Source organism: Sus scrofa, chromosome 5 (assembly GCF_054392235.1).
Source record: "Sus scrofa isolate SSC_HxYL_T2T_F1_AM1 chromosome 5, Sscrofa_HxYL_maternal_Yorkshire_Landrace_v2.0, whole genome shotgun sequence".
In the NCBI taxonomy this organism is placed as follows: domain Eukaryota; kingdom Metazoa; phylum Chordata; class Mammalia; order Artiodactyla; family Suidae; genus Sus; species Sus scrofa.
Genome location: NC_139387.1, coordinates 74,223,866 through 74,247,837, shown reverse-complemented (window position 1 = coordinate 74,247,837; position 23,972 = coordinate 74,223,866). Strand labels below are relative to the sequence as shown.

Sequence of the window (23,972 nt, the reverse complement as noted above, 5' to 3'; positions counted from 1 at the left end):
TCCCAGGGCTCCTTGCCTCTTCCCTGTCATCCACTTTCCTTCCTGACCGCCTATGCCATAGGACCCAGCCGCCAGCACGCCAGACAGCATGTTCACCCCAGGTTTTATTGAGTAGGTAGTTACAGTAGTGTTCTGGGTTGCGTGCTCGCCGTCAGCCAGGCAAAGCTGCAGTGCAGGCCCTCCCTCCTGTGCGTGCAGCAGGTTGGCCCTCCCACCTCCGAATGCGTCTCTCTGGCATGATTAGGGACCTTATCAGAGAAACGTCTCTCAGGCACATCTGGGCACCCATGCTGCTCCAGATGCCTCTACTTCCCACCCCCATTCACCTCTTTACCCATAATGAGACCTTTTTTTTTTTAAGCAGGATTTCTTCTTGCAAGAAAGCTGACTTGGAAACACGGGGAGGTGGGAGGGCAGGGCAGTAACAGGGGCTGGGGCAAGCAGACCCACTCGTGTGGGCGCCCACAGTGAGGAACCCTCAAGGGAGGTGCCTGGGCCTGGAAGGAACGAGGTGCTACAGGCTCTCCCTCATCCAGGAGCCAGAAGCAAAGTGACCCCCCTCGTCACCCTCCCCACTTCTGGCAGTCTAGATAGTGATCTAAGGAGAGAGGCTTACATTTATAATTAGAGGATAATTTGGAGGATATATACTATTTACAGGGCCACCCTGAAGGGAGCAGGGATGTGGGAGGCTGCAGGGCACAGATGCAAACAGTCTGGGGGCTCCCACTTTTTTCACCCTTGTTTTTGCTGTTCCCATCATCAGCTCCCAGTAGGGAGCGAGGGATCAGATTCTATCGGGGAGCAAGTGGCACAGAAACCGGCTGCCTGGGGAAGGCCCAGGGTGGCTACAGCGTGACACCTGCCTTGGCATTGCCAGGCCAGGTAGGGCTTGAGGAGCGGATGGCCCCTGCCTGCTGTCCTCACTCAAGAGCGCTTGGAAGGCCAGCCACACGAGCGCTGGGAGCTCAGACAGCTGAGTGGCAAGGGCAAGGTCCCGTCTCTACCGCAGGTCGGGAATGAAGTGAGCCCAGCTGATGCCGTCCGGGCCCAGCGGGTCCTCCTCCAGGCCAGGGAAGCTGATGTCCAGCAGGATCCTGCTGAGGCTGTCATTCATCGTGTCTAGGACCAGGCCTTCGGTCAGAGAGCGGTTGGCTGAGAGGCTGGCCACCTGCGGCTCAGGGGAGCCTGGCTTGGGGACTTCCATATCTGAGGGGGAACAGCTGCTGAAGGGGTCAGAGGTGAGGTCGAAGGGCTCGGAATTGAGGAGCTCTCGGGGTGAGTCAAAGAGGGGGACACTTTTCATCGGGGTGGTGCCAAGATCCGTCAGCTCCAGGGCGTCAGGCAGGGGACCCAAGGCACCCTGGGGGGTTCGTACTGGGCTGAAATCGAGCCCCCCAACTTTGGCTGGCGGTGTGAGCCTCCAGGATTCAGGGCTCATGGGGAGGACAGATTTGCTCGGGGTGGAGGAGATGGGCAGAGTCTCCTTAACGGGTGTCTTGAAAGGTCCGCCCTCCTCCTGGGAGCAGCTGAGCTGGGAGGCAGGCCGCGTGGACACTGCAGGGAGGGCGAGGTCTGTGGCTGGCCGGGAAGGCCCGGGGCCCTCAGCGAAGAGCAGCTCGGGCTCGTCCAGACATGGGGGCAGGAGGTGCTGTTTCCTTCGAGACCGGCTCATTTCCCTCCTCTCCCTTCGTTTAATCACAAGCATGTCAGAGACGCAGCGGGCAGGGGACTTGTGCCCACCATGGGCCTTCCTGGGCCGAGGGGTGGGAGAGTGGGATGAATCCTCCCAGGACTGGGACAATTCCTCCTTGACAGACGGACAGGGCGAGGGCCACTCCTCCAGGGGCGGGCTCTCGACCTTGATGGGCCTCCCCAAGTGTGGTGCTTCCTCTCCAGGCAGGATTTCCTCCTCCTTGATGCCCTGGACTGGCAGCAGGGGAGACAGCCCTTCTCCCAGCAGGAGTTTCTCCTCTTTCACCGGTCCTGCCGTGGGCAGGGGGGCAATGCCTTCGTCCGCCAGCAGCACCTGAAAGAAGCAGGAGAAGGTGAAGGGGAGGCCCTAGATGCAAAGCAGGCACCAGGGAGGACACAAGGTCATGACTAAGATGAGCGATGTGCTGGTACCCAACCTCTTTTGCCTTTTTGAAGTTTTAAAAACTATTAAATATGAGACTATGTGATGAAGGTGGTAGCTTGGTTCTGGGGAGGGGGGGAGATGGAGCATTTAATATGGTGTCGGCATAATTAGCATCCATCTGAGAGAAAATAAGATGGGATGCCTGGGATTTCCCACTATGGTGCAACGGGATCGGTGTCGTCTCTGGAACACTGGGATGCAGGTTCGATCCCTGCCCTGGCACAGTGGGTTAGGGATCCTGTGTTACCTCAGCTGCTGCATAGGTCACAACTATGGCTTGGATCTCACCCCTGGCCCCCGGGAACTCCATATACCGTGAGGCAGCCAAAAAAAGAAAAAAAAAAAAAAAATTGATGTTTCATACTGGACACAAAGTCTTCAACAGAGAAAACCATACAAATCCTGAAAGAGAATCTAGCAGACTACATGCACAATCTGAGGGTGGGGGTGACCTTCTTAACCAAGACTGGAAACCCAGAAGCTGCAAAAGAGAAGAGAGACATATGTGACTACATTCAACTTTAAAGTCTGACTGCAGCAAGAGATACCGTAAACAAAGAAGCAAACAATGAAGTAAAAAATATCTTTGGCATAGGAGTTCCTGTTGCGGCTCAGCGGAAACAAATCTGACTAGGAACCATGAGCTTGCAGGTTTAATCCCTGGCCTTGATCAATGGGTCAAGGATCCGTTGCTGTGAGCTCTGGTGTAGGTTGCAGACGCCGGTCAGATCCCGTGTCGCTGTGCCTCTGGCATAGGCTCCCATTCGACCTCTAGCCTGGGAATCTCCATATGCCACAGGTGCAGCCCTAAAAAGAAAAAAAAAAAAAAAAAAAAATCTTTGGCATAAAAGACAGGTTAATATTTTAATAACAAAGAATTCTCACAAATGATTAACAAAACCCTATAGGAAGATGGGCTATGTCCCTAAGTAAACGTTTCACAGGGAACAATTTCAAGCGACCAAACGTGGTTGATAAGCAAAGAAAGGTGAAAGGAAACAAGGAAGTACCCTTTATACATGGAGATGTACAAATATTTTTAAATTTTTTTGGTCTTTTTGCCTTTTTCTTTTTCTTTTTTTTCTTTGCCTTTTCTAGGGCTGCTCCCGCGGCATATGGAGGTTCCCAGGCTAGGGGTTGAATTGGAGCTGCAGCCTCCGACCTACGCCAGAGCCACAGCAACGCGGGATCCGAGCCGCGTCTGCAACCTATACCACAGCTCATGGCAACGCCGGATCCTTAACCCACTGAGCAAGGCCAGGGATTGAACCTGCAACCTCATGGTTCCTAGTCGGATTCATTAACCACTGCGCCACTATGGGAACTCTGAGATGGGCAAATATTTTAAAGACTGACTGTACCAATTACAAATATAGGTCTTACTGGTGCATATGTAAATTATCACAGATTTTTCTGGAAGCCAATCTTGCAATATTTAATAAAATTTGAAATACCTGTCCACTCAACTACTCAGCCATAAAAAAACAAAGTAATGCCATTTGCAGCAACATGGGTGCAACTAGAGATTCTCATACTAAGTGAAGTAAGTCGGAAAGAGAAAGACAAATACCATATGATATCACTTATATGTGGAATCTAAAATGTGAGCAATGAACCTATCTGCAGAACAGAAACAGACTCACAGACATGAAGAACAGACTAGTGGTTGCCAAGGGGGAGTGGGAGGGAGTGGGAGGGAGTGGGAGGGAGTGGGAGGCAAACTTACATTTACAGTGGATAAGCAATGAGGTCTTGCTGTATAGCACAGGAAACTATATGCAATTACTTGTGACAGAACATGATGGAAGATAATATAAGAAAAAGTATATGTATGTGTATATATGTATATGTATGACTGGGTCACTTTGCTGTACAGCAGAAACTGGCACAAAATTGCAAATCAACTGTACTTTAATGGATAAATAAATAAATATCTGTCCACTCAGCCATCTCATGTCTGGTTCCCTATTTCTTGGAAATAAGAGCACTAGTAGGAAAGATACTTGCAAAGGTATTTATTGTAATGTTGGTCACAGGGCAAAAACACTAGAAATAAGATGTGTCCATAAATAATGGAATAGTTGGAAAATTTATGGCAGAGCCACACCATGGAATATTGTGTGGCTATTTTTTATTTTTATTTATTTATTTTTTTTGTCTTTTTGTCTTTCGAGGCCCACACCCTTGGTATATGGAGGTTCCTAGGCTAGGGGTCTAATCAGAGCTCTAGTTGCTGGCCTACACCACAGCCACAGCAACGCAGGATCTGAGCCACATCTGCGACCTATACCACAGCTCACGGCAACGCCGGATCGTTAACCCACTGAGCACGGGCAGGGACCGAACCCGCCACCTCATGGTTCCTAGTCGGATTCGTTTCCACTGCGCCACGACGAGAACTCATGTGTGGCTCTTATAAAATAACGAATTAGAGCATGCCAAGTGACTTGGAAGAATTTCTGTGGGGCTAAGTGTGTGTAATATGATCCCATTTTCAGCTTTCTGGGTGTAGTCTGTGTTCATGTATAAAATGGTTTTGGTGATCTGTGTATGCAGATTAAGAGCATGGGCAGGAGTTCCCATCGTGGTGCAGTGGTTAATGAATCCGACTAGGAACCATGAGGTTGCGGGTTCGGTTCCTGCCCTTGCTCAGTGGGTTAAGGATCCGGCGTTGCCGTGAGCTGTGGTGTAGGTTGCAGACTCAGCTCGGATCCTGCGTTGCTGTGGCTCTGGCGTAGGCTGGCAGCTACAGCTCCGATTCATCCCCTAGCCTGGGAACCTCCATATGCCACAGGAGCGGCCCAAGAAATAGCAAAAAGACAAAAAAAAAAAAAAAAAAAAAAAAAAAAGAGAGAGCATGGGCAAATCATGGAAGAAAGCATGCTAAATTGTCAGCATGGGTTATCACAAGGAGCAAGGGTGACGTGGGTGGAGGGGAGAGGAGGGGAGAGAAGGGGAGGCAAACAGAAGAAAAGGAGAAAGAAAAGACTGCCTTCAAAACAAAAACAGTATTCAGGATACAATCACATTAATGCATTTATGTGAAATTATATGTGGCGTGCATACTTTTATGTACATTTATTTATTTATATATTCATTTAAATATATATATTTATAACATATATTTTCTTCTATTTTTGGGGGGTGGGGCCACGCCTGTGGCCTGCAGAAGTTCCCGGGCCAGGGATTGAACCCGAATCACAGTATAACCAGAGCCACAGCAGTGACAGCACTGAATCCTTAGCTTGCCGAGCCATCAGGAAATTCCAAAACTATTTTTCTTTCAGGAAAAAACAAAAGCAAACCCAAGTCTCTCCTCCCAGAGCCCCTGCCATGTCCATCTCCTGGAAAGCGGCCAAGAAGCCCTTCCTCTACTTGTCACAGGTCACTTTGTGCTCATGGGTCCTTCTCTACATCACGATGTGGGCTTAACATTATCCTCGCCCCTCCGGCTACACCCCTGATGCTCAGCCAGGAGCAGCTTCCCCCAGTGAGACATCTGGAGATAGTTTTAATTGTCATTCCAGGGGGTGGTCCTGCTGTCTAGGGAGGGAGACGAGGGATGCAGCTAAACATCCTTCAGGGCCCAGGATGGCACCCCTCCACTCCCAGCAAAGAATTCCGCAGCCCTCCCTGTCCGCCAAAGGGAGGTGGAGAAACCTAGAGCTCGACCGACCCAATCATCCTCCCTCTCCACACCTGTCTGCTTACCCAAATCTACTTCCTCTTATTTATGCATATATATATGTATGTATTTATTTTTCCTTTTCAGGGCTGCGGCCATGGCATATGGAAGTTCCCGGGCTAGGGGGTGGAATGGGGCTACAGCTGTCAGCCTACGCCACAGCTCACGGCAACGCCAGATCCCCCGACGGGCCAGGGATTGAACCCACATCCTCATGGATACTAGTTGGATTTCTTTCTGCTGCGCCACAACTGCAACTCCCCCCAAATCTACTCCCTCAAGCCTACTTCCCTTGTGAATCCTCGAGAACATCTCAGCGCATCTGTTATAATCACCCTTATCAGAATTCTCACAAACTCATCAGGCATTTATGGGCCTTCCAACACCGTTTACATTGTTTAACAAGTTCCCAGTTAGCTCTTTTTTTCTTATTTTGGGTTTTTTTGGGGTTTTTTTTGGCTGTGCCTATGGCATATGAAAGTTCCCGGGCTAGGGATGCAACCCGGGCTGTAGTTGCAACCTGAACCACAGCCGTGGCAACACCTGATCTTTAAACCGCTGCACCACAGGGGAACTTTCCCTAGTTAGTTTATAATGCTATTGAATTTTCCTACGTATTTAAACCTTGTTTATCCAACTGGATTTATAAGCTTCTCCAGGGACACTTAGCAGAATGCTTTGCAGGCTGCAGGTCCAACACCTGTAATTGCAGGTCTCCTCTGAGGAAACCAGAAGCACTGACCTTGGGGGCAATGCGGACTCGCTTGCTGTGGCGGGCAAGCTCTGAGCTCATGAGTGAGGCTGCCAGGGGAAGTGGCACCTTGACTGAGGGCTGCAGCACCAGGGCCTGGTTCACGGGGAACTGGATGGGCACCAGGTACGAGCTAACCCGAGGCAGCAGTGGCTTCATCTTCCGCCCTAGGAACAAAAAGGAGGGGTTGGAGGTGTAGTCCGGGATCCTGGCTCTTCTTCCCCAGCTCAGATCCCTGGGTCCGACCCCCTAGAGGCGTGGCCCCCAGACCAGGCCTCCCCCATACTTACGTGCGCCCAAGGGGAGTTCGGTTTTGATGCTCATGTTCCGGCGGAGCTCAGGGTTGGGTCGTTTCTGCTGCTGTTTGGGGCAGAGGGAGAGAAAGAGACTCTGCTGAGCAAGGTGGGGGATGAAGGAGGGAAACCCCACCAGCGGCTCCAGTACAATTTCTGCTTGTGGGGAGGTGGCAGCAGACCCGAGGAGGGAGGTGGGCGGTCCTCCTACCACCTCATGCAGGTGTCCTCATTCCCAGGGCGGCAAGCGTGGAGCTCGAGGAGGGACAGAGAGCCAGGGAGAGGAGAGAGCACATGCCACCCACCAGGCCTGTGCCACGCCCTGGTGTCCCCCTGCCACGGCCTGCTCTGCTTCAGGGCACCTGCAGGAGCTGTGGCAGGGGGAGGAGGGCACACAGGAGTCCGAACTCTGAGAGAGGTGGCGGCCACCAGTGTCACCACTCCTGTTCAGGGCTGGCAGGTGCATGGCTGCAGGCTCCCTTCCCCTGCTTGATGTCTCGTCCCTGTCACTGAAGCCATGCTGAGCGTGGAAGGGAAACCAGGCTGAGCTCCCGAGCCGGAGGGAAAGAATCTTACTGATTCCAAGTGCTTGGGCGACTGTGGAGACCCTGGGTCCAGTGGCTGGTGACGGTCAGGCATCGCAGGAGAGAAATGAGACGCAGTTACTACCAGTGCAGTCAACTTGACCAGACTGGGCAGGCACCTACTGCTGATGGTGGTCAGGGTCACCCTGACAACGGTCCCCCCCAGAAGCACTGGCACCCTGAAATCCTAATGCAGTAGCTTTGGAAAAGAGATTCTGGTAGCTCTGTTCTGCTCTCCAGCCTAAAGAAGGCCTTTTTACTTTAATTTTATTTTTTTAAAAAATTTCATTGAAGTGCAGTTGATTTACAATGTTGTGCTAATTTTTGCTGTATAGCAAAATTGTGACTCAGCCATACATACACACATATTCTTTTTCTTTTTTTTAGGGCTGCACCTATGGCATATGGAGGTTCCTAGGCTAGGGGTCAAATCAGAGCTGTAACTGCTGGCCTGCGCCACAGCCAGGCTGGAGCTGACCCACATCTGCAACCTACACTGCAGCTCACAGCAACGCCGGATCCTTAACCCACTGAGCGAGGCCAGGGACCAAACCTGCATCCTCTTGGATGCTAGTCAGATTCACTTCCACTAAGCCACGACGGGAACGCCATATATTCTTTTCCGTTACGGTTTATCACAGGAGATGGAACACAGTCTCCTGTTCTATATGGTAGGATCTTGTTGTTTATCCATCTGATCCATACTAGTTTGCCTCTGCTAATCCCAAACTCTCAATCCTTCCCTCCCTATTGGCAACCATAAGTCTGTTCTCTTTGTGAGTCTGTTTCTGTTTCATAGATAAGTTCATCTGTGTCATAATTTAGATTCTACATAGACGTGATATCCTATGGTATTTGTCTTTCTCTGACCTCACTTAGTATGAGAATCTCTAGTTGCATCCATGTTACTGCAAATGGCATCATTTCATTCTTTTGTATGAGAAAGAAGGGCTTTTTGAAAGCCAGATTTCCCAGACTTTCTTTGTAAGAATCACTTGAGACCTTTGCTAAAAATATTCCTAGGCCCAGCCCAGTCTTACTGCATCAGAGGCCCCAAGAGATGGGCCTGGGAAGTTGTATTTTAACAAGTGTTCCAGGCAGTTCTTATCACAGGGCAGTGAGGGCAACCTGTCCCCCGGAGGCCCTCTGTCTAGATCAGCGCACCCTCTCCTCTGGGGCCTGGTCTGGCCGAGAAGTATGTCACCACTCAAGGGCTGGCCGACCTCAACCCTGTCCGGATCAGATGAGATCACTCCAAGAAGGACGTGTAACCTTCTGAGACGGCTCACGACCCCAAATTAAGGCCCTATTTGGACAAAATCAGGACACTCACCTTAAACACCTGGTCCAGCGTCAAGTAGCGGTTGGCACTGGGGTGAATGGTCCAGAAGGAGACCTTGCCGTTGGCGGACGTCTCACGGACAAACATGTCGTGGAGAGAGAGGTTGTGGCGAATGGAATTCTGAAAGGCGAGGACACCACTTATCAGCGACTCTTGGCTTTGGAAACATCGCCTCCGATGTGCCCGAGAAAATCAGCCCCAGGTTCTGGGTCCTTGTAAGCTTGCCTCCTGGCAGCTCTCTCTCCAGACACTCTGCTCGGCAGAGCCGGCCACCTGAGCCACAGGCCCATTTATCCAGCAGGGACGGAGGCTGGGGCCATTCCTGGGCTGGAGAGAAAGCAGAGACCCGGACAGCTGCCAGGGCTGGGAGAGAGAAGTGCGGCTGCCAAGCAGTAGTCAGTAGCGAGAGACGGGTGAAGAAGTTAGGAAGCTGGGAAGTTTAGTTGAGGTGAGACTGTGAAGTAAGACTTCTGCTGTGGGAAGAACGCTCCAAAAGCCCCCTTGGCCTGGGGTTGAGTATCTGTCGGGAGACCTAAGCTGTGGCTCTGAGTCCTGATGCTGCCAGGCAGTTCGCTATTCCCGTGAACACGAGGAAGAGAAGATCCCTGTCTTCTAGAAAAGAGATATGACTTTATAGGACATGAATCTTGGTTGGTTTGTTTGTTTATTTTGTTTTTATTTCTTGCTGTGCCCATGGCATGTGGAAGTGCCTAGGCCAGGGATGGTGCCCCAAGCCGCTGCAGCGACAACACCAGATCCTTAACCCGCTGCGCCACAGAAGAACTCCTAGGGGTGAATCTTGGATGACATTTTTGTTTTGTTTTTTTCCTTAATACCTTTTCCAAAGCAGCTACTTAGTCATTCCAGCAGCTGTTCAATGCAGCACAGAAGTGGGCTTTTGGTGCTGCACTGAAGAGCCTCTATTAATCCAAGGCAGGGACAGATGAAGTGGTCGTAGGGATCTTATTGATGATTTTGCCTGGATTCATCAGGATCAAGTCACAGCTCAAAAGATACAATTGTTGGCGTTCCCTTTTTGGCGCAGTGGAACCGAATCCGGCTAGGAACCATAAAGTTTCGGGTTTGATCCCTGGCCTCAATTAGTGGGTTAAGGATCCGGCGTTGCCATGAACTGTGGTGTAGGTCGCAGACGTGGTTTGGACCTGGCGTTGCTGTGGCTGTGGTGTAGGCTGGCAGGTGTAGTTCTGATTTGACCCCTAGCCTGGGGAGCCTCCACATGCCCCGGGTATGGCCCTAAAAAGACAAAAAAAAAAGAAAAAAAAGAAGATACAATTGTTTATGGTTCTAGCATCCTTTGCATTTAACTACTCCCCACCCCCTCCTGCACTGGACACACAAACTCTGCACTTCTGGGTACACAAACTGTCGGGCTGGAGGGACCTTGTCTTGGGTTGTTAGGGGACACGGTACCTTCCAGCCTGGCTTGGCAATGTGCTTAAAATAGGGGAAGTGGTCCTCGATCCAAGTATAGATGTCTTTCAGGGTCATGCGCTTCCTCTCTGTGCTGTTGATAGCAAACTGTATCATGGCCATGTAAGAGTATGGTGGCCGCTCCGACGCAGAGTGTGGCCAGGAGGCCGATGTCCCTGGGGGCCCCTCAACCTGAGGGTCCTGAGAATCCAAAGGGAAAGAGAAAAGGCAATGACATGGAAGAGTTCATAAGACCCCCCTCCCTCCACAAAGCATCCTCTAGAGAAACCTTTTATCCCACAGAATCATACTAGATACAAACTCATCTGAGACCACTATTTCATAGAATAAAACTGTAGGATTAGGAATGATCTTTGAGATGATCTAATCCAGGCTCCAGATAACACAGAACCACTTCTCCATCATCAGTCATTGTGTTGAAGATATTGCTCAATCATAAGCAGAAGCCCCCCCCACCAAAAAAAAGCAGAAGTCCAGTCTTCCTTAGCTGAAACCTCTCAGGAAAGCCTGGGTATATATTATGACTCTTAAAGCACTGATTTTATGCTAAAACAATACCTATTTTTAATTAAAAAAAATTTTTTTTGTCTTTTTGACTTTTCTAGGGCTGCTTCCCGCGGCATATGGAGGTTCCCAGGCTAGGGGTCTAATTGGAGCTGTAGCCACCGGCCTACACCAGAGCCACAGCAACTCGGGATCTGAGCCGCGTCTGCAACCTACACCACAGCTCACGGCAATGCCGGATCATCAACCCACTGAGCAAGGCCAGGGACCGAACACACAACCTCATGGATTCGTTAACCACTGTGCAAAGATGGGAACTCCCAATACCCATTTTTTAGACCTGAGTGTTGAGGGACCTGGGTCTTAGTCTGACCTACTCAGGCCAAGTGCATCCCGGTGTGATGCGAATAAATCCATCTCCTTTCAATATCTGTATGAAAAAATAATCTCAAGAGTATGGGACTCTCACATGTCTGCTAAGCACACATCTAGCCTAGTCTTAGGCAAAAATCTGATTATTCGCATTTAAAAAAATTGAGCCATAACTTTATAAAGTACACATTTCACATGAACAGCTCAATTTTCAGCTGTACATATGCATGTAAATTTTCACTTCTAAAGGTTAAGGAGTTCCCCCTGTGGCTCAGTGGTAACAAGCCCAACTGGTATCCATGAGGACTCTGGCCTTGATCAGTGGGTTAAGGATCCGGCATTGCCGTCAGCTGTGGTATAGATCACTGATGCGACTCAGATCCCGTGTTGCTATGGCTATGGCGTAGGCTAGCAGCTGTAGCTCTGATTCAACCCCTAGCCTGGGAACCTCCATGTGCCGTGAGTACGACCCTAAAATAAATAAATAAATAAAGGTTGTTAAATGTGGACTAAAGAGTATATATACAAAAGGATCTAGGTACGGCAACTGTGAAAAACCACCCCAGGCCACACAAATGGGTCAAATCAATTTTGATTGCTGGAGAGGTATTTCAAATTCACACCTAGGGAGTTCCTGCTGTGGAGCAGTGGAAATGAATCTGACTAGGAACCATGAAGTTGTAGGTTGGATCCCTGGGCTCACTCAGTGGGTTAGGATCCGGTGTTGCCATAAGCTGTGGTGTAGGTTGTAGACGTGGCTCAGATCTGGCGGATAAAGCTCCTATTAGACCCCTGGCCTGGGGAACCTCCCTATGTCAAGGGTGTGGCACTGAAAAGACAAAAAGATAAATAAATAAAATTCACATCTAATTCATTTTATTTGCTATTAATATATCTTTTTTTTTTTTTTTTTCTTCTTCCTGTTTTAGGGCCGCACCTGCGGCATATGGAAGTTCCTGGAGCTAGGGGTTGAATTGGAGCTGCATCTGCTGGCCTAGGCCACAGCCACAGCAATGTTAGATCCTAGCCACATAGGCGACCTACACTGCAGCATGTAGCAATGCTGGATCCTTAACCCACTAAATGAAGCCAGGGATCAAACTCTCATCCTCATGGATACTAGTCAGGTTGTTTTTTTCAGGGCCACACCCTCAGCACATGGAGGTTCCCAGGCTAGGGGTCGAATCAGAGCTACAGCTTCCAGCCACAGCAACGCCAGATCCAAGCTGTGTCTGTGACCTACACCACTGCTCATGGCAACACCAGATCCTTAACCCACTGAGCGAGGCCAGGGATCAAACCTGCAACCTCATGGTTCCTAGTCAGATTCACTGCCGCTGTGCCATGACAGGAACACCCTAGTCAGGTTCTTAACCTGCTGAGCCACAATGGGAACTCCACGTTTTAATATATTTTGTAATAAAACTTGTTAGGAAATGCTGTATTCCTTTCATACTGTTGGGGTGCCTCTTTAAAGTTCAAGTGGCTTTCCAAATTAAGACCTCTTCATTATTTCCTGATTACCTACCCACTACCTTCTAAGGGCCGAGTACTAAAACCCAGTGCTGGTGGGATACAGGGTGAGCCAGAGGAAGGAATCTGCCCTCGAGGAAATTTCACAGATGAGGAAATTTCACAAGACTCCAGGCAGAGAGGGAGTTCCAGACTACATAGAATCACATTAAGTGAACCTGGAAATTCTGCTCCATGGGCCACTTGATCTATTTCCCTTCCTAGAAATTCCCCGCATTGGCCATTCACCCTAGTGAGTAACGGAACAGTTCACCTTAGCCTGACTCTGCTCCAGGTGACGATTCTCCTTTTCCTCCACCTCTTGCTTGATGCTGCAGGAGCCCAGCCCATCGGAAGTCATCTTTCCAAGCCACTGGATGTTGGTCAAGCTGTTGTCTAGAGGGCAGCCCGCTGCCTCGCCTCCAGCTACAGGGAAACAACCCAAGATGCCACAACCGCCTGACCCCATGCCTGGCAGACCCACCAAAATTGGTGGCTAGAGATCACCTCGCCAGGACCTCTGCCCTTAGGGACAGGGAGCATGTGCTGAAGCTACTGTGGCCCTCAGGTACTCTGCCCCATTAGGGTTTGGGGAGAAATTCAGGAGCCCAGTTCGAATTGCATTTCAACCTGAGTCACACTGAACCTTAGAAATCAGTCAAGGGAACCTTACAAAAGCATGATTATCTGCACAAAGAAAGTCACGTTCCTCCTCATGCTTTCTCCTTAATTAAGATGGAGAAAGACAGGGAACTATAATCACTTGTGATGGAACATGATGGAGGATAATGTGAAAAAAAGAATGTATATAAATGTAGCTGGGTCACTTTGCTGTACAGCAGAAATTGACAGAACACTGTAAGTCAACCATAAGAAGAAATTTTTTAAAAAATGGAGAAAAATCCCTACTTTCTATCCAATGCAAAGGACAAACAGAAACGGTAAACAAACCCTTTTCCAATATAAAGAAGGCAAAGGAAAAGCTAAATTCTACTGCAACCCTTTTGACACTGTCCAAAGGATCTGAGTTAAGGTTTCAGGATGAAGAAAGGCAGGGCTTTCCCGCCATTCAGGCAGACACCTGTCTGTCCTAAGCATCAACACAGCTGATGGTGGTCCTTGCCACCAGAGAGGGAAGGCTGGCTTCTCACCCCTTTGCCTTGCAGTCCACGTACCATAGCTCTCCCATCTCCGCCCAGGAAGGGCTGCAGGTGGTTTAGGAAGATTCGTGTCCCGAGATGCAGACTTTGGCCCCAGGGTCTCAGTTATCACTTCTGTGCTCTTGGGCTCATGGCTGGTTTGGGCTTGAGGCTGGGGTCCTGGAGGGTGAGTTGGGGCTCCCCCACAGCTGATGAGGATAAATTTGTTGGGCCCATTGCTGCCACTCTCCTTTCCCTTGGCGGTCAGTGCTGTGATGATGCTCTGGATATTGGCATTGTTGGGGACAGCCACCACTTGGGTATTGGGCATAGTGGGATGGTTAATAATCTTGATCCCAGCTGGAAACTTGCAAGGGTTGGACTCTGCCACCTCCTTGGAGGCCTGCACTTGACTAGGCTCTTGTTGGGCAGGGGGCCTCTTAGGCTCCTCTTCTGATGTTTCACCTGGGGCATTTTGATCAGGAAGGGGCAGCCTTCGTCTTTTGAGAATCAGTGGCCGACGGGGGCTGGTTTTCATTATGAGTCTGTGCTTTCACTCTCCATTGAGAAATCACAAGCATGGACCCTGGAAAGTGCAAGAAAGAGCAGGATGTCAGAGATCTGTTAGGAGGTTTTGTTAGAGAGGGGTGTTCCTCTTCATGACCAGGAGGGTAAGCCATGGGCCCAGGTGAATGGTCCCTGGGCCTCTGTAAAGACTAAAGACAACAGGAGCTGAGTTCTACGGAAGCAAATAGAGGCAATTCAAAGTGAGATTGAGTTAGTTGTAGGTCAACATAGCCAAAGGTCTGGAAGCTTAAGAATGTTTGGCAACAGGAGTTCTTGTCGTGGCTCAGTGGTTAATGAAGCCGACTAGGAACCATGAGGTTGAGGGTTTGATCCCTGCCCTTGCTCAGTGGGTTAAGGATCCGGCGAGGCTGTGAGCTGTGGTATAGGCTGCAGACGCGGCTCAGATCCCGAGTTGCTGTGGCTCTGGCGTAGGCCGGTGGCTACAGCTCCGATTAGACCCTTAGCCAGGAAACCTCCATATGCCTCGGGAACGGCCCAAGAAATGGCAAAAAGACAAAAAAAAAAAAAAAGAATGTTTGGCAACAGATACAAGTAGGGGAGCTACAAAAATGTGGAAATGCCTATTATTGCCTACAATAATTCAGATCACTTGCAGTGACTGTAGGGGTGGGAATGCTAGAATGGACATTCTGATAAGTCCCTGATCCCATAATCCATTCTAGTCTGGAGCATTTACATATATATATATATATATATATTTTTTTTTTTTTTTTTTCCAGCCCCAACTGCAGCATGCAGAAGTCCTGGGCTAGGGATCGAACCCAAGCTACAGGAGTGATGACACCAGATCCTTAACCACTAGGCCACCAGGTAACTCTCCTATATTTCTCTCTCTCTTTTTTTTTTTTTGTCTTTTTGCTATTTCTAGGGCCGCTCCTGTGGCATATGGAGTTTCCCAGGCTAGGGGTCGAATAGGAGCTATAGCCACCGGCCTACGCCAGAGCCACAGCAACTCGGGATCCGAGCCGCGTCTGCAACTTACACCACAGCTCACGGCAACGCCGGATCCTTAACCCACTGAGCAAGGGCAGGGACCGAACCCTCAACCTCATGGTTCCTAGTCGGATTTGTTAACCACTGTGCCACGATGAGAACTCCTCTCTTTTTTTTTTTGATCTTTTTAGGGCCCCACTCAAAGCATATGGAAGTTTCCAGGCTAGGGGTTGAATTGGAGCTACAGCTGCTGGCCTACACCACAGTCCCACAGTCACAGCAATGCCAGATCCTTAACCCACTGAGCGAGGCCAGGGATTGAACCCATGTCCTCATGGATGCTAGTTGGGTTTGTTACCGCTGAGCCACAACGGGAACTCCCTCTTTTATATTTCTTATAATATTTCACTTTATAAATTAAAGGATCTGTGCCCACAGAATCAGAGGAAAAAGGCAAATTATCCGTTGCACTATTGTCACACCACTGAAGGAAACATCTCCCAGTTCATGAGACCTCAGATAAAAGGGAAACTGCCCCCTTCAAGGCTCAGGGTACAGTTGTGCAGATCATGGCTGACATTCACTTAACAGGCTATTATCCTTCCACTGATTTAGGAAAAAAAAAAAAAAACATTTTCCCCACAATTTGCAAAATATTTATATGGAGACATTTTATAACTTGTAAGTACTTATTCATATTTTGATTTTCTAGGCATGCGACTCGATTAACTTTCAGAATCAAGACCATAATCCCTCTCTCCTAATAGAATGTGCTACCATCAATGTGCCCGGTGGTTCTGTAATGTTAATGGAAATCGGTTTTATCTTTTAAAAATTGTGTTTTGTTGATTTTAACAGATCCATGAATACTCTACCATAATGTAGAGTTGTGTGATTCTACTGAGAGGTGCTTTGAGAGACAGAGGAATAGGTTGTCTCTTTTTTAGGCTATCTGCAATCTCCCTAAAAATGATTGTCACACTCATATGACATTTGCCATCTGCTTAGAAGTCACAGACCTTCTCCACTCTGCCTCCTCCCTTTCCTTTACATCTAGGTTTCCTCTCCCTTCAAATCTCAGTTTTACCTCCACCTCCTATCTCTTCTGGCCTTCCTCCCTCCACCCATCAATCAGAAGACACTAGTACTGGCTTCCTACCCCTCACCCCAGGATATCTTTCAGGTCTAAAGTTTAATTTTCCTTTCTATTCAGACCACCCTCTACCTCCAATGGCCAATCCTTTCTAGCCCGGAACGGCTCCCGCGACCCCCGCGACCCGACCCCCATCCAGACCACATAGGACAAGGGTCTCCAGGACCGCGAGGAGGGCCCTGGGAAAGGGCGGGGTGGAGGCAGTGCAGCCTAGTGGTGAGGGCACCTGGGCGCAGGGACTGGGAGCTGGTCGGTGTCGGTTCTAAGCGGAGTGGGCTCAGATGGATCCCATCCGCCGTCTGCCAGAGCGAGCAGGCCGCCCTTCCTCCCAGGGAGGGCCCGGGCCGCTCCGCGAGAGAGGTGAGGAGGCCGGGAGGTGGTGCAGAAGCGCGGTGCAGCCCCGCCACCTCCCGCCGGAGCCGGCCCTCCGCGCCGTCTTGCCGCCGGGCCCCCGGGCCTCCCTCCTGCCGCCGCTCACCTCTCTGCACCGTCAGCTCTGGGCTCCCGGAGGCTCCGCGCTGCTCCCACCTGCAGGCCGGGCCGCGTCCCCGGGCTGCGGGGTGGGGAATCCCGGGATCCCGCCGCGGGGGGGGGGTGTTGTCCCGGGCCGGGGCCGGGGGTGGGGTCCCGCTCCGGAGCTTTCAGTTTGTTCCGCTGTTTGAAATTGGCGCCGGCGGAGCGTTGCGGTCACGTGACGGGCGTGGCCAATCGGCGGCGGCCTTGTTTCCGCGATCCGCCTAGTCGTCTGGGCGGGCACTGCGGTCCAGCCCGGCAGGTGAGGTTGCTCGGCAGGCGGGAGAGGCCAGTGAGGTGGCCCCGCCGGGCAGTGAGGTCGGCGGAGCGGCGGCGGGTGAGGCAGGTGAGCTGGGGAGTCGGGACCGCCGGCGAAGCCGCGGCGGGCGAGGCGGAACCTAGAGGTGCGGGCGCGCGGCTCTTGGGGAGGGCGCTGGAGGGCTCCGCTGCGGCGGGACGCGGGGACACTGGGTATCACGGGCAGGCCCCGCAGCCCTCCGGGCCCTGAGCAGTCGCCGCCCCGGGATCTTACCCCCTCAGCGACTTCCCAGCTGGTGGAGGGGATGGGGGAACTGTCCTCCGTTGACCTGCAACCAGCGACCGTCCGGAGCCCCTACCGGCCTTCGGGCTACTTGGGCGCAGTTGTGACCTTGTTCAAGCTCCCTCCTCCTCAAAATTTACATACAGGCCGCAAACTCCGCCTCGGCTCTGAACCTTCAATCCAAATCTCGTCCCCGGCCCCATGCTATCGTTTATATGTGGTAAATTACTTTATTATTAACTTAGGCAACACCTAAGTTTAGTTGAGCACCCATTGTGCACCAGGCGGCGCTAGGATGCAGTGGCAGAGGGGCCTTTCTCCTGAGCTTAAGGTCTGATGGGAGGAGAAAGAAGACATTTTCGAAGCAAATTACCTATTTAAACAAATGGAGAGTTCAACTGTGAGGTGATAAATTAGAACTCGGGGATCACATTGAGTATCTCCAGTAAGAGGATCTGGCCTTAAGGGAGGTGAGAAGAGCATTTCCCAGGAACTCATGCTTGGTCTGTGATCTGATACCTTTAGGCAAAGGTGGGAGGGAGACCCTCAAAGCAAAGGGTGGGAGGTGCTGCAGGGCAGTGTGGTAGGAGGGGAGGAAGGGAGGTCTGCACAGAGGCTGAAGCGTCTCTGAGGAGTGTGAGCTAAGAGACCTGTGCAGAGTGCGTGTGAGATGAAGCTGGAACCAGAGCCTCAGGACCTTAGCCACCACTGAAAAGTTTGGCCCTTACAGAGAATCAAAACATGTTAAGCAGAAGAGAGTCAGGATTAGATTTGCAGTTTAAAGAGTTCACGGAGGGGTGTGCCTGAGTAGGCCAGTTAGGCTATTGCACTGCCCTAGGCCAGAATTGTTGGAACTTGAAGGGTGTGGGGGCCAGAGGGAGTAGGAGAAAGAGGAGTAGGGTAATGTTATTATTTTTCACAAAGGATTACTTTTATCAAATTTTGGGTTGAACCTAATAAACAAGTCTCAGAAAAAATAGATGGCCACTAATGCTGATCCCAAGTTTAGTACTGAACTATCACTAAACCCTATAATTCTGTTTCCCCCCCTTACAAGTATAAATTGACATAACACATTATATTAGTTTCAGTTGTACAACATAATGATTTGCATTTTGTGTGTGTGTGTGTGTGTCTTTTTTAGGGCTGCATCTATGGCATATGAAAATTCCCAGGCTGGGGGTCAAATTGGAGCTGTAACTGCTGGTCTACATCACAGCCACAGCAACACGGGATCCGGGATCCGAGCTGCATTTGCGACCTACACCACAGCTCACGGCAACGCCAGATCCTTAACCCACTGATTGAGGCCAGGGATCGAACCTGAGACCTCACAGTTCCTTGTTGGATTCGTTTCCACTGTGCCATGATGGGAACTCCCTTGTTCTCTTTTCTTCATGCAAGTTTTTCTTCACATCTTTTCAGATAGGTCCTCCCAACCAGCCCTAGGTCTAAACAGCCCTAGGTCAGCTCAGCCCTTAGGCCATTTCCCTTTTATCTGTACCTCTTATCACTTCCCAACTAGATGTAAGCGCCACGAGGGCAGGGATTGAATTTTGTAATCTGGTAAATATTTTCAGCACATGTAACAGTGCCCAAAAAATAGTCATTCTGTAAATATTTATTGAGTAAATGAATGAACAAATGGATGTATTTATTACCTATGTTCCCCCTAAAATATTAGGGTACCCTCTACCCTTGAGGGTAGAGACTTAGTCCTTATTTTTCTTTACCTGCATCTCCACTGCTTAGTGACATGAGGGATGTTGCTTTTTTGTTGTTGACTGAATGGATGAGTCATGGCTGTATAGTAGAACCAGTCTGCCCTGCTGTGTGGACCTCTGGGATGCCCTGCCCTACCTCCTACTCTTCTGCCCACTGCATTCAGACTTTGGTCCCACCAACCATTGATAAGTTCTTACTAAAACTGATCTGGGGAGTTCCTGTTGTGGCTCAGCGGTAATGAACCCAACAAGTATCCATGAGGTTATGGGTTTGATCCCTGGCCCCGATCAGTGGGTTAAGGATTCAGCGTAGCTGTGCTGAAGGCTGGCAGCTATAGCTCTGATTTGACCTCTAGCCTGGGAACTTCCATATACCACACCTGTGGCCCTAAAAAGAAAAAAAAAGCTGATCTGGTTCTAGGTTCCCTGGATGCTTTTTCAGACTTTGTATTGCTTTGTGGGTCCTGCTGACCCTGCCTCTGTCTCCAGCCTCCCATCCCTACATGACACAGCCCATGTTCTGGCCTCATCTGCTCTCAGGTAATACAATAACCTTCTCACTGGTCCCCCTACTTCCAGGGCACTTGTTCTCTCCTTTCACGCTGCTGCCAGGACAACAGAAACAAACAAAAACCAGTTATGGCACTTAGGAGACAATTGAAAATTTGAACACTGGTTATTTGATATTTACTATTTAAAGAATCTACATATGTAAATATATATTGTATATTATATAGATACATACAAAATATAAATGTATGTATTTTATACATTTATGTTAAATGTATAGTGTTAGTTGTGTTAATAGGAATGAAACCATGACTGGGAATATCATATTTTTATTTTTATTTTATTTATTTATTTTTTTGTCTTTTTGCCTTTTCTAGGGCCGCTTCCGCGGCATATGGAGATTCCCAGGCTAGGGGTCCAATCGGAGCCATAGCCACCAGCCTACGCCAGAGCCACAGCAATGCGGGATCTGAGCCGCGTCTGCGACCTATTCCACAGCTCACGGCAACACCGGATCATTAATCCACTGAGCAAGGGCAGGGACCGAATCCGCAACCTCATGGTTCCTAGTCGGATTCGTTAACCACTGTGCCACGACGGGAACTCCTCAGATTTTTAAAATAAAGCGGGAGTACCCTGGTAGCTCAGCAGATTAAGTATCTGGTGTTGTCATTGCTGTGGCTCAGATCAGTTTGATCCCTGGCCTGAGAACTTCTACATGTCATGGGTGCAGCTAAAAAAATTAATAATAATCGGAGTTCCCGTCGTGGCTCAGTGGTTAACGAATCCGACTAGGAACCAAGGGTGATCCATCTGCTTGGAAATCTTTAGTAGTCACTTAGGCCAAAGCCCACGCTCAGGTGGTCACCTGGTTTTCTGAACTGACCCTGACGCCATGTCACACCTTGGTTCTTGCCCCTTGTCTTTTCATGGCCTGTGTCCTGCCCAGTGGAGCCTGTGTCCCTGAATTTTCTGTGCTCTTGCCTTTGTATGTGCTGCCCCTCTGCTTGGAGCTCCCTCCCTGTTCCCCGGCTTTTCCTAGTCTTCTGTCCCGAGGTCTGTGTCACTCTCTCCAGGAGTGGAAGCACCAGTCTCATTATTGTAACTGTCTCCCTCTGCTGGCTCTCAACTCTTTGATCTGCTGGCTCTCAACTCTTTGAAGAGGGCACCATCCCTGTCCTGACCAGTGCTTGGCACTCAGCAGAGGATCCTGGGATAAGTGCTTATTCCACTCTAAACTCCCAACACTGGGCATGGTGCTTACCTTGCGCTGATAAGTGTTCACTGAAGCAATGTCGTTGAGCATGAACTGCCAGGTATTGGTGGTGTAGGTGTAGGAAGCCGGTGCAGGCATACCACCCCCACCCCTCCAAATCTTGGGGTAGAGCTGCCTGCAGAATCAGCTTGCAGAGTATGACGAAGAGCTGGAGAATCATCAGATTGTTTCTTCTCCACAGGCATGGGTTGGAGTTGGCGTCTCTCCCCGGACCTGACCACAACCAGCATCATGCAGTTACTAACTGCTCCTCTCTCACGAATTGATGCCGCCCCGGAAAAGACGCCGCCCACCTTCCCGGAAACCTCAGCTGCTGTTCCACCAACGGCCACTGGAGGGCCCCAAACACCGCTGTGGATCACCCCAGCTTCCCATCACCCACACCAGACAGGTGCCCAGCAAGCCCATTGACCACAGCACCATCACTTCCTGGGTAGGCCATGGGATTCTTACCCTGACCTCAGAGCCCTGTGAACCAGGGCTTCCAAAGGATAAGGAAACTAGGGCGTTGCTCATGTGGTTCAGCGGTAACGAACCCGACTAGTATCCACTGAGGATGCGGGTTTAATCCCTGGCCTCACTCAGTGGGTTAAGGAAATGGCGTGAGCTGTGGTGTACGTCATAGATGCAGCTCAGATCTGGCATCTTTGTGGCTCTGGTGTAGGGTGGCAGCTGCAACTACGATTGTACCCCTAGCCTGGAAACTTCCATGTGCTTCAGGTGCGGCCCTAAAAAGAAAACAACAACAAAGGATAAGGAAAGTCATGGGAGCAGGCCAAGGAGGCGGTGTACTCTTTCTGTCCACAGCCATCTTCTCTGTTTATCTTTTTTCCTAGGTTCACCCTAGGGCAGGGGTTGGTTGGAATTGGGGTCCCCCCCATTCCTCTGAAAGAGTTCAGTATAAACGTTTCACTCTTAGACAGCTGTTTTTTGTTCTGTGACCATCACTGTTGTGGGCCCCCGTTTAGGATCCTGGTCATCGGGGGCAGTTTGCTTAGATTTGAGTTTAGCAGCTGAGTCTCATCACTTTTTTTTTCTCCTTTTGGAATCCTTAGGTGTCACCTCAGTTTGACACAACAGCAGAAAGCTGGCTCCCAGACAATCAGAAACGTCGTCACCGAGACCAGGCAAGGCGTTCAAGTCGAAAATCTGCCAGCTCCAAGTTTCCGCATTTAGCGTTTGAGAGTCCACCATCTTCTGCCAGTTCAGCCACACTTGGGATCCCCTTGATCAGGGACCACCCCAGTCAGCCAGAAAAGGACATTTCCAGGAGGCCCTTAGTCCCACTGCTCAGCCCCCAGAGCTGTGGGGAGCTGTCAGCACAGGAGCTTCATAGCTTCCCTTATGTGTTACTGCCCCCTGATATCCAGACGCCAGAGTCCTTGATGAAGGGCGGGCTCATTCCCTCGGAGCAGAGGGAAAACAGCCCCCCCAGCTGCTCCCTTCCCACAAGTGTGCCCGAGAGCCCGGAGCCCGGGCCTGTTCTGGTTGAAGATACCCCTGAGGAGAAGTACGGGTTAAAGGTCACCTGGAGGAGGAGACGACACCTGTTCACTTACCTCAGGGAGAGGGGGAAGCTGAGCAGAAACCAGTTCCTTGTGAAAAACTGACTGGATTTCTCAGACGTCAGTGGTCTCAAATTGCTGGTTTTCATGGAGTTGCTCAAGTCACTTTTCTGGCTCACAAGAGAGTGTGTCAATAGAATAACTTGGAAATAACACCAATACCATCAGGAGAAAAAAGATACTTTAACTAGAGCCCTGAAGCCATAAAAGAATTCAATTCCCAGATTTGCTTTTGCAAAAGAGCTTGTGTCATAAACAGTTTTTAGTGTCAGCCACAGTTCGCTTCTTATTTTTCTTGTATTAACTGTTTAAAATTTTTAAATATCTTATGACTGTTTAAAATATATGTAAATATATAGCTGCAGAAACTTTTTAGAGAACCCTGCTTCTGTCACTAATGCAGCACTAATGCAGCACTACAGCCCCCTCCCATGATCTCTCTTAATTGTTGCCTTTAACCACTACTTAGTCATTCTTTTAATTATGTCATTTAAATTGAATTCATTCCACATGTTTGAATACAATTCTGTGGGGCTCAGCGACCGCTTCCTCTGACCTGATGCATGGGAAGCAAAGTGACTTTATAGTTAAGCTGATGCCTCTGCAGTCTTGGCCCATCTGCTCAAAGGGCAAGATGCTGAACAGGCAACTAGCCTGTTTAATGAATTGGTGGGATCAGGGCAATAAAGGGGACATAGTTACCTAAGGTTGCTGTTCTGATTTTTTGTTTCCAACTGAAGTAATCTGTCAATATAGGATAGGGTGGGAAATGACTTTTTGTTGTAACTGTTTAAAATGTATGTAAATAAATGTTTTCAAATACTGCTTTTTATTGTAATTATGTGAACTGAAGTTTGGTACTTGCCATCAGCCTCTACATGGAGTAAAACCTGAGCAACCGCAGCTACCAATGCGCAGCAGCCCCTGAGTGGAGCTCAGGGTGGAAACCAGGAGTGAGGCGTTTCTGTGCTCTGGGAAAACTGGAAGAACAGACCTTCAGAGAGTCAGATATTTTTAGTAGAAGATTTTATGTGACCAATTCTTGCATGTCCTCATATCTAGAAAAACACTAAAATCCTTCATGGTGATGTCCTCTCCTTGTGACTGGTCGTAGCCTTCGGAAGACCAGCAACAAACTGGTAAAATGTGTGTGTGCTGCATGCACCTCCCTCCCCCCCTTTATCATATTGATATTCCCCCTTTTCCTCCTTGGGTGGTGTTTCAGCTGGGTCTGTAGTTAAGGATAAAGAATGTCACCGTCATCTGTCAATGCCGTCACCTCCGAGCGTGAGAGCCTGTGTGTCCTGTTGGCTGTGGAAACTCAGGATGCTGGCCCTGATAGCGGAGGTGCATGTCAAAGGAATGATTTCAGTGAGCCCAGGCCTCTTTTGCTCC

The 23,972-nt window shown here is 49.7% G+C and overlaps 2 protein-coding genes across 5 annotated transcripts; one reads left to right on the top strand and one right to left on the bottom strand.

The window, feature by feature from the left end:
- Window positions 1–86: 86 nt before the first annotated feature.
- Window positions 87–17,114, bottom strand: FOXM1 (forkhead box M1). 4 transcript variants are annotated; one of them, XM_005664081.4, is made up of 9 exons: window positions 16,927–17,114; window positions 13,811–14,360; window positions 12,910–13,061; window positions 10,227–10,427; window positions 8,787–8,915; window positions 7,446–7,490; window positions 6,867–6,936; window positions 6,568–6,743; window positions 87–2,029 (listed from the first exon to the last, which is right to left on the bottom strand). In XM_005664081.4, the coding sequence occupies exons 2-9, from the start codon at window positions 14,310–14,312 to the stop codon at window positions 1,004–1,006; spliced, it is 2,301 nt and encodes a 766-aa protein (XP_005664138.1). In that variant the 5' UTR covers window positions 14,313–14,360; window positions 16,927–17,114; the 3' UTR covers window positions 87–1,003. The 4 variants fall into 4 exon arrangements, with proteins under 4 accessions (XP_005664138.1, XP_005664140.1, XP_005664139.1 ...); XM_005664083.4 differs by having other exon boundaries at window positions 6,646–6,743; XM_005664082.4 differs by lacking the exon at window positions 7,446–7,490.
- Window positions 17,115–17,206: 92 nt separating this feature from the next.
- On the top strand, window positions 17,207–23,402 carry RHNO1 (RAD9-HUS1-RAD1 interacting nuclear orphan 1). The gene is made up of 3 exons (XM_003126567.7): window positions 17,207–17,307; window positions 21,194–21,445; window positions 22,068–23,402. The coding sequence occupies exons 2-3, from the start codon at window positions 21,278–21,280 to the stop codon at window positions 22,620–22,622; spliced, it is 723 nt and encodes a 240-aa protein (XP_003126615.2). The 5' UTR covers window positions 17,207–17,307; window positions 21,194–21,277; the 3' UTR covers window positions 22,623–23,402.
- Window positions 23,403–23,972: the final 570 nt, after the last annotated feature.

Bases quoted from the DNA above. Each gene is read 5' to 3' on its own strand.
- FOXM1 (XM_005664081.4), bottom strand. From the start codon at position 14,312: ATGAAAACCAGCCCCCGTCGGCCACTGATTCTCAAAAGACGAAGGCTG. The intron at 13,062-13,810 runs GTACGTGGACTG...GTTTCCCTGTAG, and splicing joins GCGGAGATGGGAGAGCTATG to CTGGAGGCGAGGCAGCGGGC. The intron at 2,030-6,567 runs GTCAGTGCTTCT...TGCTTCTTTCAG, and splicing joins GAGTCCGCATTGCCCCCAAG to GTGCTGCTGGCGGACGAAGG.
- RHNO1 (XM_003126567.7), top strand. From the start codon at position 21,278: ATGCCGCCCCGGAAAAGACGCCGCCCACCTTCCCGGAAACCTCAGCTG. The intron at 21,446-22,067 runs GTAGGCCATGGG...TGGAATCCTTAG, and splicing joins ACAGCACCATCACTTCCTGG to GTGTCACCTCAGTTTGACAC.